The sequence below is a fragment of the Salvelinus fontinalis genome, chromosome 23 (genome assembly GCF_029448725.1).
Source record: "Salvelinus fontinalis isolate EN_2023a chromosome 23, ASM2944872v1, whole genome shotgun sequence".
NCBI lineage: Eukaryota > Metazoa > Chordata > Actinopteri > Salmoniformes > Salmonidae > Salvelinus > Salvelinus fontinalis.
In genome coordinates, this window is record NC_074687.1 from 2,117,101 (window position 1) to 2,132,323 (window position 15,223).

Genomic DNA, 15,223 nt, shown 5'->3' on the forward strand with positions numbered 1-15,223 from the left:
GTGTTAATAGGGTGTTGTGTTAATAGGGTGTTAATAGGGTGTTAATAGGGTGTTAATAGGGTGTTGTGTTAATAGGGTGTTAATAGGGTGTTAATAGGGTGTTAATAGGGTGTTGTGTTAATAGGGTGTTAATAGGGTGTTGTGTTAATAGGGTGTTAATAGGGTGTTGTGTTAATAGGGTGGTGTGTTAATAGGGTGTTAATAGGGTGTTAATAGGGTGTTAATAGGGTGTTAATAGGGTGTTAATAGGGTGTTGTGCTAATAGGGTGTTGTGTTAATAGGGTGTTGTGTTAATAGGGTGGTGTGTTAATAGGGTGTTGTGTTAATAGGGTGTTGTGTTAATAGGGTGGTGTGTTAATAGGGTGTTAATAGGGTGTTGTGCTAATAGGGTGTTGTGTTAATAGGGTGTTGTGTTAATAGGGTGTTGTGTTAATAGGGTGTTGTGTTAATAGGGTGTTGTGTTAATAGGGTGTTGTGTTAATAGGGTGTTGTGTTAATAGGGTGTTGTGTTAATAGGGTGTTGTGTTAATAGGGTGTTGTGTTAATAGGGTGTTGTGTTAATAGGGTGTTAATAGGGTGTTGTGTTAATAGGGTGTTAATAGGGTGTTATGTTAATAGGGTGTTAATAGGGTGTTAATAGGGTGTTAATAGGGTGTTGTGTTAATAGGGTGTTGTGTTAATAGGGTGTTAATAGGGTGTTGTGTTAATAGGGTGTTGTGTTAATAGGGTGTTAATAGGGTGGTGTGTTAATAGGGTGTTGTGTTAATAGGATGTTGTGTTAATAGGGTGTTGTGTTAATAGGGTGTTAATAGGGTGTTAATAGGGTGTTGTGTTAATAGGGTGTTAATAGGGTGTTGTGTTAATAGGGTGTTGTGTTAATAGGGTGTTGTGTTAATAGGGCGTTGTGTTAATAGGGTGTTGTGTTAATAGGGTGTTAATAGGGTGTTAATAGGGTGTTGTGTTAATAGGGTGTTAATAGGGTGTTAATAGGGTGTTGTGTTAATAGGGTGTTGTGTTAATAGGGTGTTAATAGGGTGTTGTGTTAATAGGGTGTTGTGTTAATAGGTTGTTAATAGGGTGTTGTGTTAATAGGGTGTTGTGTTAATAGGGTGTTAATAGGGTGTTTATAGGGTGTTAATAGGGTGTTGTGTTAATAGGGCGTTGTGTTAATAGGGTGTTGTGTTAATAGGGTGTTAATAGGGTGTTAATAGGGTGTTGTGTTAATAGGGTGTTAATAGGGTGTTAATAGGGTGTTAATAGGGTGTTAATAGGGTGTTGTGTTAATAGGATGTTAATAGGGTGTTGTGTTAATAGGGTGTTAATAGGGTGTTGTGTTAATAGGGTGGTGTGTTAATAGGGTGTTGTGTTAATTGGGTGGTGTGTTAATAGGGTGGTGTGTTAATAGGGTGTTAATAGGGTGTTGTGTTAATAGGGTGTTAATAGGGCGTTGTGTTAATAGGGTGTTAATAGGGTGTTGTGTTAATAGGGTCTTGTGTTAATAGGGTGTTAATAGGGTGTTGTGTTAATAGGGTGTTGTGTTAATAGGGTGTTGTTTTAATAGGGTGTTGTGTTAATAGGGTGTTGTGTTAATAGGGTGTTAATAGGGTGTTGTGCTAATAGGGTGTTGTTTTAATAGGGTGTTGTGTTAATAGGGTGTTAATAGGGTGTTGTGTTAATAGGGTGTTAATAGGGTGTTAATAGGGTGTTAATAGGGTGTTAATAGGGTGTTGTGTTAATAGGGTGTTAATAGGGTGTTGTGTTAATAGGGTGTTGTGTTAATAGGGTGTTAATAGGGTGTTGTGTTAATAGGGTGTTGTGTTAATAGGGTGTTAATAGGGTGTTGTGTTAATAGGGTGTTAATAGGGTGTTGTGTTAATAGGGTGTTAATATGGTGTTAATAGGGTGTTAATAGGGTGTTAATAGGGTGTTAATAGGGTGTTAATAGGGTGTTGTGTTAATAGGGTGTTAATAGGGTGTAGTGTTAATAGGGTGTTAATAGGGTGTTAATAGGGTGTTAATAGGGTGGTGTGTTAATAGTGTGTTAACAGGGTGTTAATAGGGTGTTGTGTTAATAGGGTGTGGTGTTAATAGGGTGTTAATAGGGTGTTGTGTTAATAGGTTGTTGTGTTAATAGGGTGTTGTGTTAATAGGGTGTTAATAGGGTGTTGTGTTAATAGGGTGTTAATAGGGTGTTGTGTTAATAGGGTGTTGTGTTAATAGGGTGTTGTGTTAATAGGGTGTTAATAGGGTGTTGTGTTAATAGGGTGTTAATAGGGTGTTGTGTTAATAGGGTGTTGTGTTAATAGGGTGTTGTGTTAATAGGGTGTTAATAGGGTGTTGTGTTAATAGGGTGTTAATAGGGTGTTTTGTTAATAGGGTGTTAATAGGGTGTTGTGTTAATAGGGTGTTGTGTTAATAGGGTGTTAATAGGGTGTTGTGTTAATAGGGTGTTGTGTTAATAGGGTGTTGTGTTAATAGGGTGTTGTGTTAATAGGGTGTTGTGTTAATAGGGTGTTAATAGGGTGTTGTGTTAATAGGGTGTTGTGTTAATAGGGTGTTAATAGGGTGTTGTGTTAATAGGGTGTTAATAGGGTGTTGTGTTAATAGGGTGGTGTGTTAATAGGGTGTTAATAGGGTGTTGTGTTAATAGGGTGGTGTGTTAATAGTGTGTTAACAGGGTGTTAATAGGGTGTTGTGTTAATAGGGTGTGGTGTTAATAGGGTGTTGTGTTAATAGGGTGTTAATAGGGTGTTGTGTTAATAGGGTGTTAATAGGGTGTAGTGTTAATAGGGTGTTGTGTTAATAGGGTGTTAATAGGGTGTTGTGTTAATAGGGTGTTAATAGGGTGTTGTGTTAATAGGGTGTTGTGTTAATTGGGTGTTAATAGGGTGTTGTGTTAATAGGGCGTTGTGTTAATAGGGCGTTAATAGGGTGGTGTGTCAATAGGGTGTTAATAGGGTGTTGTGTTAATAGGGTGTTGTGTTAACAGGGTGTTAATAGGGTGTTGTGTTAATAGGGTGTTGTGTTAATAGGGTGTTGTTTTAATAGGGTGTTAATAGGGTGTTGTGTTAATAGGGTGTTAATAGGGTGTTGTGTTAATAGGGTGTTAATAGGGTGTTGTGTTAATAGGGTGTTGTGTTAATAGGGTGTTGTGTTAATAGGGTGTTGTGTTAATAGGGTGTTGTGTTAATAGGGTGTTGTGTTCATAGGGTGTTAATAGGGTGTTGTGTTAATAGGGTGTTGTGTTAATAGGGTGTTAATAGGGTGTTAATAGGGTGTTGTGTTAATAGGGTGTTAATAGGGTGTTAATAGGGTGTTAATAGGGTGTTAATAGGGTGTTGTGTTAATAGGGTGTTGTGTTAATAGAGTGTTGTGTTAATAGGGTGTTAATAGGGCGGTGTGTTAATAGGGTGTTAATAGGGTGTTGTGTTCATAGTTCGTTAATAGGGTGTTAATAGGGTGTTAATAGGGTGTTGTGTTAATAGGGTGTTAATAGGGTGTTGTGTTAATAGGGTGTTGTGTTAATAGGGTGTTAATAGGGTGTTGTGTTAATAGGGTGTTGTGTTCATAGTTCGTTAATAGGGTGTTAATAGGGTGTTAATAGGGTGTTAATAGGGTGTTAATAGGGTGTTAATAGGGTGTTAATAGGGTGTTAATAGGGTGTTGTGTTAATAGGGTGTTGTGTTAATAGGGTGTTGTGTTAATAGGGTGTTAATAGGGTGTTGTGTTAATAGGGTGTTGTGTTAATAGGGTGTTAATAGGGCGGTGTGTTAATAGGGTGTTGTGTTAATAGGGTGTTAATAGGGCGGTGTGTTAATAGGGTGTTGTGTTAATAGGGTGTTGTGTTAATAGGGTGTTGTGTTAATAGGGTGGTGTGTTAATAGGGTGTTAATAGGGTGGTGTGTTAATAGGGTGTTGTGTTAATAGGGTGTTAATAGGGCGTTGTGTTAATAGGGTGGTGTGTTAATAGGGTGTTGTGTTAATAGGGTGTTAATAGGGTGTTGTGTTAATAGGGTGTTGTGTTAATAGGGCGTTGTGTTAATAGGGTGGTGTGTTAATAGGGTGTTAATAGGGTGGTGTGTTAATAGGGTGTTAATAGGGTGTTAATAGGGTGGTGTGTTAATAGGGTGGTGTGTTAATAGGGTGTTGTGTTAATAGGGCGTTGTGTTAATAGGGTGTTAATAGGGTGTTGTGTTAATAGGGTGTTGTGTTAATAGGGTGTTAATAGGGCGGTGTGTTAATAGGGTGTTGTGTTAATAGGGTGTTGTGTTAATAGGGTGTTAATAGGGTGTTAATAGGGTGTTGTGTTAATAGGGTGTTGTGTTAATAGGGTGTTAATAGGGTGTTGTGTTAATAGGGTGTTGTGTTAATAGGGTGTTAATAGGGTGTTGTGTTAATAGGGTGTTAATAGGGTGTTGTGTTAATAGGGTGTTGTGTTAATAGGGTGTTAATAGGGTGTTAATAGGGTGTTAATAGGGTGGTGTGTTAATAGGGTGTTAATAGGGTGTTGTGTTAATAGGGTGTTAATAGGGTGTTAATAGGGTGTTAATAGGGTGTTGTGTTAATAGGGTGTTAATAGGGTGTTGTGTTAATAGGGTGTTAATAGGGTGTTGTGTTAATAGGGTGTTAATAGGGTGTTGTGTTAATAGGGTGGTGTGTTAATAGGGTGTTAATAGGGTGTTAATAGGGTGTTAATAGGGTGTTAATAGGGTGTTAATAGGGTGTTGTGCTAATAGGGTGTTGTGTTAATAGGGTGTTGTGTTAATAGGGTGGTGTGTTAATAGGGTGTTGTGTTAATAGGGTGTTGTGTTAATAGGGTGGTGTGTTAATAGGGTGTTAATAGGGTGTTGTGCTAATAGGGTGTTGTGTTAATAGGGTGTTGTGTTAATAGGGTGTTGTGTTAATAGGGTGTTGTGTTAATAGGGTGTTGTGTTAATAGGGTGTTGTGTTAATAGGGTGTTGTGTTAATAGGGTGTTGTGTTAATAGGGTGTTGTGTTAATAGGGTGTTGTGTTAATAGGGTGTTGTGTTAATAGGGTGTTGTGTTAATAGGGTGTTAATAGGGTGTTGTGTTAATAGGGTGTTAATAGGGTGTTGTGTTAATAGGGTGTTAATAGGGTGTTAATAGGGTGTTAATAGGGTGTTGTGTTAATAGGGTGTTGTGTTAATAGGGTGTTAATAGGGTGTTGTGTTAATAGGGTGTTGTGTTAATAGGGTGTTAATAGGGTGGTGTGTTAATAGGGTGTTGTGTTAATAGGATGTTGTGTTAATAGGGTGTTGTGTTAATAGGGTGTTAATAGGGTGTTAATAGGGTGTTGTGTTAATAGGGTGTTAATAGGGTGTTGTGTTAATAGGGTGTTGTGTTAATAGGGTGTTGTGTTAATAGGGCGTTGTGTTAATAGGGTGTTGTGTTAATAGGGTGTTAATAGGGTGTTAATAGGGTGTTGTGTTAATAGGGTGTTAATAGGGTGTTAATAGGGTGTTGTGTTAATAGGGTGTTGTGTTAATAGGTTGTTAATAGGGTGTTGTGTTAATAGGGTGTTGTGTTAATAGGGTGTTAATAGGGTGTTTATAGGGTGTTAATAGGGTGTTGTGTTAATAGGGCGTTGTGTTAATAGGGTGTTGTGTTAATAGGGTGTTAATAGGGTGTTAATAGGGTGTTGTGTTAATAGGGTGTTAATAGGGTGTTGTGTTAATAGGGTGGTGTGTTAATAGGGTGTTGTGTTAATTGGGTGGTGTGTTAATAGGGTGGTGTGTTAATAGGGTGTTAATAGGGTGTTGTGTTAATAGGGTGTTAATAGGGCGTTGTGTTAATAGGGTGTTAATAGGGTGTTGTGTTAATAGGGTGTTAATAGGGTGTTCATATGGTGTTGTGTTAATAGGGTGTTAATAGGGTGTTGTGTTAATAGGGTGTTAATAGGGTGTTGTGTTAATAGGGTGTTCTGTTAATAGGGTGTTAATAGGGTGTTGTGTTAATAGGGTGTTAATAGGGTGTTGTGTTCATAGGGTGTTAATAGGGTGTTGTGTTAATAGGGTGTTGTGTTAATAGGGTGTTGTGTTAATAGGGTGGTGTGTTAATAGGGTGTTGTGTTAATAGGGTGTTGTGTTAATAGGGTGGTGTGTTAATAGGGTGGTGTGTTAATAGGGTGTTGTGTTAATAGGGTGTTGTGTTAATAGGGTGTTAATAGGGTGTTAATAGGGTGTTGTGTTAATAGGGTGTTGTGTTAATAGGGTGTTGTGTTAATAGGGTGTTAATAGGGTGTTAATAGGGTGCTGTGTTAATAGGGTGTTGTGTTAATAGTGTGTTGGGTTAATAGTGTGTTGGGTTAATAGTGTGTTGGGTTAATAGCGCGTTGTGCCACCAGAACAGCTTCAATGCACCTTGGCATAGATTCTACAAGTGTCTGGAAGGAGGAGGGGGGCATGCAACACCATCCTTACATGAGAAATTACATCATTTTGTGTTTTGTTGAAGGTGGTGGAAAACGTTGTCTCGGGATGCCGCTCCACTATTTCCCATAAGTGTTCTTTTGGGTTGGGATCTGGTGACTGAGACACGCACGCAGCCACGCACGCACACACCCACACTTTAAATCCCCGATGCTCCTTTGAGTCCCCTCTTTCACAGTCACTGAGATATCTCCTTCTAGCCATGGTAGACCACATAATGGTATTTGGGTACTGGGTATTTTTTATATATATAAATGACTCTAAGCATGATGAGATGATAATGTTTTAATTAACTCCTGAACAACATCTGTGTGGAAACACCTTCTTTCAAAATAACTTTGTATCCCTTATTATAATGCAGTGTTTCCGTTATGTTGACTTGTATTTCTATACAGAGGAAAGAATATGCACCAGTTTTGAAGTCATGGTAACCAAGGTGTAATACCACAGCAGTATGTAACCTAGGTAACCCAGAACTCTAAAGTGATTATACTTCACCACTTCAACAGTTCACATTGGGGGGGGGCAACACAGGTCAGAGTGTTGGGCCGAAAGGTTGCTGGTTCGAATACTGGTAAAAAAAAAATCAAGAATCTGTCGATGTTTGTTCCAGGGGTGCTGTACAAGTAGGATGGAAGAAATACACTAAACTACCAGCAGAGGGCACTGTATTGAATCTTTTTTTATAGATTACATTTACATTTAAGTCATTTAGCAGACGCTCTTATCCAGAGCGACTTACAAGTACATACATTCATATTTTTTTTTTTTTGTACTGGCCCCCCGTGGGAATCGAACCCACAACCCTGGCGTTGCAAGCGCCATGCTCTACCAACTGAGCCACACGGGGCGATTATATAGCTGCACTGTATTTTCAATGCTTATACAAATGTATAAATTCCTACATTCAGTCACAATCTTTCTATCCAGATGTTGTTGTTTTATTCCCCAAAATCATATTTTTTTGTAGGCTTTACTGTGCAATAGGAAGTAACTAAATGCACCACAATTTTATCAAATGTCCTACATGTCATCATGGTACCTACATGCTATGCATCTAGTTTATTCTGCTGATCTGTGTATTTGTAGATATATTTGATGTATACTGTAACTAATGTAAAACTAATGCTTTATTACCACTATGTACCACCCTCACACAGGTGAGGCAATTATATTAATCACCTACGGAACTGCATACAAAAATGTATAGACAATAATTTTGGAAAATCTTTTGATGCTCTGATGAAGGTGTAACTGCCGAAACAAACAAACAAACAAACAAAAAGGTGAAATGAGAAAACGACTTTCTGATAATGGCGTTTTAAACATTTTTATTTGAACTATTATGAGTGTCGCCGTTTCCCAGTTTCTGGAATTTGGGATTTCATTTGAAGTGATTGTCATATACTACCGAGCACCCAGCTATTCAAGCCAGAATTTTTGTGGAGTGTAACCCACTTCAACAGTTTGATTATAGTTTATAATTATGAACCTCTTCGTGCCCTGACACCCGATCCTGCCTGCCGTCCTGTACCTTCCTGACTCTGACCTGATCACAAACCCCTGCCTGCCGTCCTGTACCTGCCTGACTCTGACCTGATCACAACCCCTGCCTGCCGTCCTGTACCTGCCTGACTCTGACCTGATCACAACCCCTGCCTGTCGTCCTGTACCTGCCTGACTCTGACCTGATCACAAACCCTGCCGTCCTGTACCTGCCTGACTCTGACCTGATCACAACCCCTGCCTGTCGTCCTGTACCTGCCTGACTCTGACTCTGATCACAAACCCCTGCCTGTCGTCCTGTACCTGCCTGACTCTGATCACAAACCCCTGCCTGTCCACGACCTGCCCTTTACCCCGTGTTTACAATAAATGATCTGAGAACTGTACTATCCCCCTCCTGTGTCTGCATCTGGGTGACATCCTGAGTCGTGACACGTACAGGATGTGTGGGTTTGGTAATAGGGTGTTGCCCAGACTCTTTCAACATATCAGTGAAATATTTACCAGGCCCTGGAAACCGTTTTTTTCAACATATCAAGGACATTTAGGACACATCTAGGACACATCTAGGATACATCTAGGACATTTCTTTGAATGAGTTTCAAAAAGAATTTTCCAAAATAATACGAATATAGAATGGTCAAATTTCAATACACCTACTGTATAGGAAAACACCAGAATAAAAAGTTTGACATTGAAATAAATATAATACATGAACCTTTTTGAATATTCACAACAATATTTTATTAAAGACAAAATCAAAATGTAATCTAAATCTGGTTACAGATCTGTAGCAGCTGTCCCTACTGTTGAACACAGTGAGGTCTGTTTGACAGAGTGGAAATGTCTCCTCTAAGTCAGTCTGAGAGTACACAACTGTACCAGTGTGTTGAGGTTTACATGGTTTTAGGCCTGGATTCAGTCTGGACCACTGAAGATCCGCACTAGTGAAATTTAAAAGCTAACAATCCTGCATTTGCAGAGAATGCATTCACGGTAAATGCTGTATATATGGGCTCCATTTCGGTCCGGATTGAATCTAGTCCTTGGTCATGGTACAAGCTTCAGAACCTCTACAGTAACTTGTTACACAAAGACATGCAGACAGAATGAAGTGGATGGTTATAGGTTCAGCTCTCACTTACTGGCCGATTTAAGGTAAAACATTTAACTTCAGTGTTCTTCATAAATTCAAGTCAAATATAAAACAAAAATGCATTTTCAACATCAGATGTCTTGGTTCCCACTAGGCAGGTTTGTCCACTGAATATCAGACTATATTTAAAATACTATTTGGGGTCTTTCACTTATTTTTCAGGTTCAGACATGGTTTAAAATAATATTTACTGTAAGGTCTTTCAATTATTTTCAAAGACATTTGTAAGGAAATATTTGGATATTTTATATTTGAAAACAGAAGTAGTTTAATATTGTAATGTATTTTTTTTTAAATACTCCCATGATTTAGAACTTCTACAGTAGAACATTTACAGACACATTATTTGCAACCTTCTACTGTAGACGTTCTAACGCTTTTCTAATAGCTGGCTATTAATTAGAAAATATTAGAAAAAACATGCAAATACTTCCAATAGAAGAGGTAGATTCCGTTGGGATACAGTACACTGACATGTCCAATTTATGGACCCGTATATAAAGAAATGTCAGTCTGCCTCTAGATCGTCTGGTGCCGGCCTACGCCTGGTTCCTGTATAGCATCGTTTACTGTAGCTTCAGACTTTCCTCTTTACATGACCTCATCAGTCTGCGTCCGACTCAGGATCAGACCTGTCTCAAAACTACTGTTGTCCAGTTTCATGTTTACAATGTCACGCACTGGTTCTGTTACACCATCAGCTGTGTTTTTTTGCTGTAGCGCCGTTAGCGTTGGTAACTGTGGCTCCATCAACTTGATCAACACTACTAGACTAAGGCTGGCTTGTTGTGATACCCATTAGAATGCTCTGCTCCTCATCACCTCCTGTAGTACCACCTCTGTCTCCTGTGGAAAATCCATTGGCCCTGTTGCACCACCTCTGGCTCCTGAGGTATCACCTCTGTCTCCTGTGGCTCCACAACCTAGATCAACATGGATCAGTGTTATATTCGTAATTAACCAGATAAACAGAGTTCAGTGTTTTAGTCATAATTAACAATACACTGCAGTCCATCTAACTACAGAATGAAATGTACATAGGGCCAGCTGATTTTCACATACTAGACACTAATATAGTATTTGAATGTAAATGGAGATAGCATCTTTAGATGTGTCACTGACAGAGTAATTACAGACTGAGAGAACTTTATAAAGTACTGAATCTGATTTCATTACAGGAAATAAAACATCGGAAATTGCAACTTACATTTTTTGTACACAAAATAACCCCCACCGAAGCCAAACACAATCAATACTGTAGTGATAACTCCAATAATTCCGGGAGAAAAGCCTTCCTGAACATCACCTGTGGGGAAAAGACAAGATGAGTGATTAAGTTTTCAGTTAATGAATATTAGGCAGTGAGTGGTGGTGTTACGTCCTGTCACATGCACCTGCAGGGTCTGTGTTAATGCTCTGATTGGAGCTGACGATGGTTGTGTTGCTCACAGTCTCTCTCAGAACGGGGTTGAAGATATGGCAGGTCACCGTCTGATTTTCTCTTATATTCACTTGGCTCCAGACGGTGTACAGTCCACTTTCAGGATCAGGTTGTCTTTTGGTCTGTACTTCCCACGGGTCCAGAGTGCGGTTCTGAGCCAATGGGACGTCCTGGATGGTCCATGTGACGACTGGCTGTGGGTATCCCCCCTGGGTTGAACACGTGGCATTCATATTTGTCTTGTTCACAGTCACACTGGGTGTCGGGAACCGTGCTGAAAGTGAACAAAGCAAAGAGAAGAAGATGTTAGAAATGTGCCATAATAACGTTTGATGATTTCCTACAATGACAGAATTAGTGCTGTGAATAATTCACACAGGTGGACATGGAATGGTATCAAACACATCCACTACATGGTTCCCATGTGGTTGACGCTATTCCAGTCCTCCCCTCAGCAGCCTCCTGTGTTATTAGCTCAACCATACCTGCCACATGTAGGATATTCTGACACCCGCGTTTATGCTTATCATTCTCATCAAACAGTGTAGCGAAAGCCCAGTAGACGTTCTGCTCGTCTTCAAGTGTGACTTGGCTGAGTTTGATAGAGATATTCCCAGAACTCATCTCAGACCCAAAGGCTTTAGTTCTGTTTGTGTAAAGGTTATCCTGATGTCGATTCTCTTCTCCTTTGTTGAACGAGTACATCACTTTTTCGGACTTATCTTGCCAATGGAACCGGAGTCTTGCTGGGTCGATGGCCGTGGATGAATTCAGGTCACAGGACAGGAGAACAGACTCTCCTATAATCCCAGTGACTTCCAACTCAGATACAGCTGGTGCTGAAACATACCAATATGTCAAAGTTACAAACTAAACCCAGAATTCAACACAGATAATAAACCAATGTTACTGTGTTTGTGAATGTGTGTGGATGGCGTTTAAGAAAGTCTATGCATGGCTCAATTAGATTGTGGTGTAAAATATTAATGAATTGTCACTTTGCCTTAATGTTAGCACTGGTTTTCAAGCACAGGTCCACATGGAGCCTGATAGTTTATTGTCCTTCCTGTTATTCAAACTACAGTGGCCCATACTAAAAGTCGCAATGCTATTGTGACGGCAGGCTTCACTGGAGAAACTAAATGATGTGCTAATGAGCTCACTGACAGGAAGAGGAGGTGATTGAAATAGCTTAAGAAAGCACAGCGCACACAAACAAAGAACACGCCCCAAAATAAACATGTTCCTGGAAAATTAAGGAAACTATTCTCTTCCAAAAGCTGTGAAAGAACATTTGAAACTGAGTTTTTCATTTATCTGGAAGCACAAGGTTAACATATTGTAACGACCCGGTATTGTGTTCTGTGTTTGTGGGTGTGTTATGGTTCTCATGGCTACTAGCAGGGGTTAAATATGTCAGGACAGATGGAAAGGTTGGGGGGGTATGATGGGTAATCCCGCGGGATTTGGAAATGCATAAATAGGGATCACTGTATCATCTTTCTTTCTCTTCTGTTCGGGGCCTTGATCTGTTCCTTTGAGAGTGACCCTTAACTCGACAGGGTAACATTGTGTATGTTCGGCATTTAGCGGCGTGGGCTGTGGCCGGAACAATAGCCCAGTTTAGGAATAAACCTGTGTTCTGACCTGCACACCTAGAGTCCGTCTCTTTTCCCTTTATGACCCAGCCGGGTCATTACAATATGAAACTGGGTTGTTCATTAATATGGCAGCACTTGGTTACCATTTAATTCTAGCACTTGGTAACCAAGACGATGGGAAGGTGCATGACATCACCCTTTTCTGCTCCCTGATTTCTCTGATGACATGTTTGGTTGAGTAACTATCTCTGCATTGTAATATCATTTGTCACCGTGTGCTTTACAGTAACCAGACCTAGACCCCCAAAACAGAAAGAAAAACCAAGCTATGTGCAAAGGGACAGCGTGTTAAAGATATCTCTGAATATCTGGTTCATGCAGATTGAGAGAAAATTAAAATCTTTGAGTCAATGAACAACACCACGACAGCGTAGCGGTTACGAGCATTGGGCCAATCGCCAGAAGACGAGGCAAAAACTCTGCCAATGTGCCGTTCACCAAGGAACTTAGCCCTAATTGCTCCTGCAAGTCACTCTGGCTAACAGTGTCTGCTAAATGACTCAAATGTAAATGTAATAATGTCTCCATTCATGAAGAGACGTCAACTAGGCCTGTCTGCATTTACAGCTACTAGACTAGAGCATGGGCGATAGCATGGGCGACAGCATGGACGACAGCATGGGCGACAGCATGGGCGACAGCATGGGCGACAGCATGGGGGACAGCATGGGCGACAGCATGGGCGACAGCATGGACGACAGCATGGGCGATAGCATGGGCGACAGCATGGGCGATAGCATGGGCGACAGCATGGGCGACAGCATGGGCGACAGCATAATGACAGAGCTTTAAGGTAAAGCTGAGGTCATGTTCCTCATTTCTTTTAAAACATTCAATGATGTGAAATAATACTATCATCTGATTTTTTTCTGCATTTAAACAGAAATAATTAATCTGAAGTATGTATTAGTTCCAGGAAATGAATGACGGTGGTTTTGTCTCCTAGTAACATGAGAGGTATAATGACGTGGGGGAAAATAATTCTTACTATTTAGAATGTCTTCATCACCTTCATTCATTATTGTCTATTAAACAGCCAAACTATGTTTTAAGTGAGAAGTAGGCAGGCCGAAAAAGAAAGGAAATTCACATTAGCACCACAAGGCCTACTTCACCCAGGTTCTGCCAAGGCCTTAAAGATCGGTTAGCACCACAAGGCCTACTTCACCCAGGTTCTGCCAAGGCCTTAAAGATCGGTTAGCACCACAAGGCCTACTTCACCCAGGTTCTACCAAGGCCTTAAAGTTTGGTTAGCACCACTAGGCCTACTTCACCCAGGTTCTACCAAGGCCTTAAAGTTCGGTTAGCACCACAAGGCCTACTTCACCCAGGTTCTACCAAGGCCTTAAAGTTTGGTTAGCACCACAAGGCCTACTTCACCCAGGTTCTACCAAGGCCTTAAAGTTCGGTTGTCGGCTTCACTCTTCAATAAACACTTTGTTTTCTCTCATGTTTCTCTACATATCTCTGAATGCAGGTATGACTTTCAACATATACTGTAACCTCCATTCCACCAGTATGCATGTAAGACTGCTATATTGTTATCTTCCTCACGGTTCGCTATCACATGCTAACAATGCTACAACCACATGCTAACAATGCTACAAACACATGTAAATCACAACCACATGCTAACAATGCTACAAACACATGTAAATCACAACCTCATGCTAACAATGCTACAAACACATGTAAATCACAACCACATGCTAACAACCACATGCAAATCACAACTACATTTTTTATCACATATCTATGATTCATTCGTTCATTTATCAGAGCCATGAGTTTCTGTGTGAAAGTGTGTGTGGAAAGTGTGTGTTCAAGCCGGGAGAATGAATCAGTGATTCGATAGCCCTGAGGGAACCACGAGTAGACAACTTTCTCTTTAGTTGAGCTAAAACCCTTTCCTTCCGTAAAGCAATGAATGACATTCAAATATTGAGGTAGAGGAGACTTACCAAACAACAAAAATATGAACACCAGTGTAGACATTCCACGATGCAAGAGAATAATTTGAGATGAAATGAATAACCTTAAAAATTGTTGTTTGAGCTAAAAAAAAGAATAGTTACACGCCAGACAGGGAAGTGAGTGGACACTCCTTCTTTTCATGAGTCGTTCCGAGTCCAGGAGTTATAATGCTGCTGTTGTAACCGTGATTATAAAATGATAACAAACAATAGCAATCTGGAGGCAGAAGAAACACACACCTGGTTAGGTGAGGTGCTGGCTAGGTAAACCCTAATGAAGACAGCTAGGCTCTGCTGGCTAGGTAAACCCTAATGAAGACAGCTAGGATGTGCTGGCTAGGTAAACCCTAATGAAGACAGCTAGGCTCTGCTGGCTAGGGAAACACTAATGAAGACAGCTAGGCTCTGCTGGCTAGGTATACACTAATGAAGACAGCTAGGCTCTGCTGGCTAGGTAAACCCTAATGAAGACAGCTAGGCTCTGCTGGCTAGGTAAACCCTAATGAAGGCAGCTAGGATGTGCTGGCTAGGTAAACCCTAATGAAGACAGCTAGGCTCTGCTGGCTAGGTAAACCCTAATGAAGACAGCTAGGCTGTGCTGGCTAGGTAAACACTAAGGAAGACAGCTAGGATGTGCTGGCTAGGTAAACCCTAATGAAGACAGCTAGGCTCTGCTGGCTAGGTAAACCCTAATGAAGGCAGCTAGGCTGTGCTGGCTAGGTAAACACTAAGGAAGACAGCTAGGATGTGCTGGCTAGGTAAACCCTAATGAAGACAGCTAGGCTCTGCTGGCTAGGTAAACCCTAATGAAGACAGCTAGGATGTGCTGGCTAGGTAAACCCTAATGACGACAGCTAGGCTCTGCTGGCTAGGTAAACCCTAATGAAGACAGCTAGGCTCTGCTGGCTAGGTAAACCCTAATGAAGACAGCTAGGCTCTGCTGGCTAGGTATACACTAAGGAAGGCAGCTAGGCTGTGCTGGCTAGGTAAACACTAATGAAGACAGCTAGGATGTGCTGGCTAGGTAAACACTAATG

At 40.5% G+C, this 15,223-nt stretch overlaps 1 protein-coding gene across 1 annotated transcript; it reads right to left on the bottom strand.

The window, feature by feature from the left end:
- Positions 1-8,717: 8,717 nt before the first annotated feature.
- Positions 8,718-11,518, bottom strand: LOC129821509 (butyrophilin-like protein 10). Its single transcript, XM_055879181.1, has 4 exons — positions 11,038-11,518; positions 10,506-10,826; positions 10,319-10,417; positions 8,718-10,034 (listed from the first exon to the last, which is right to left on the bottom strand). The coding sequence occupies exons 1-4, from the start codon at positions 11,255-11,257 to the stop codon at positions 9,910-9,912; spliced, it is 765 nt and encodes a 254-aa protein (XP_055735156.1). The 5' UTR covers positions 11,258-11,518; the 3' UTR covers positions 8,718-9,909.
- Positions 11,519-15,223: the final 3,705 nt, after the last annotated feature.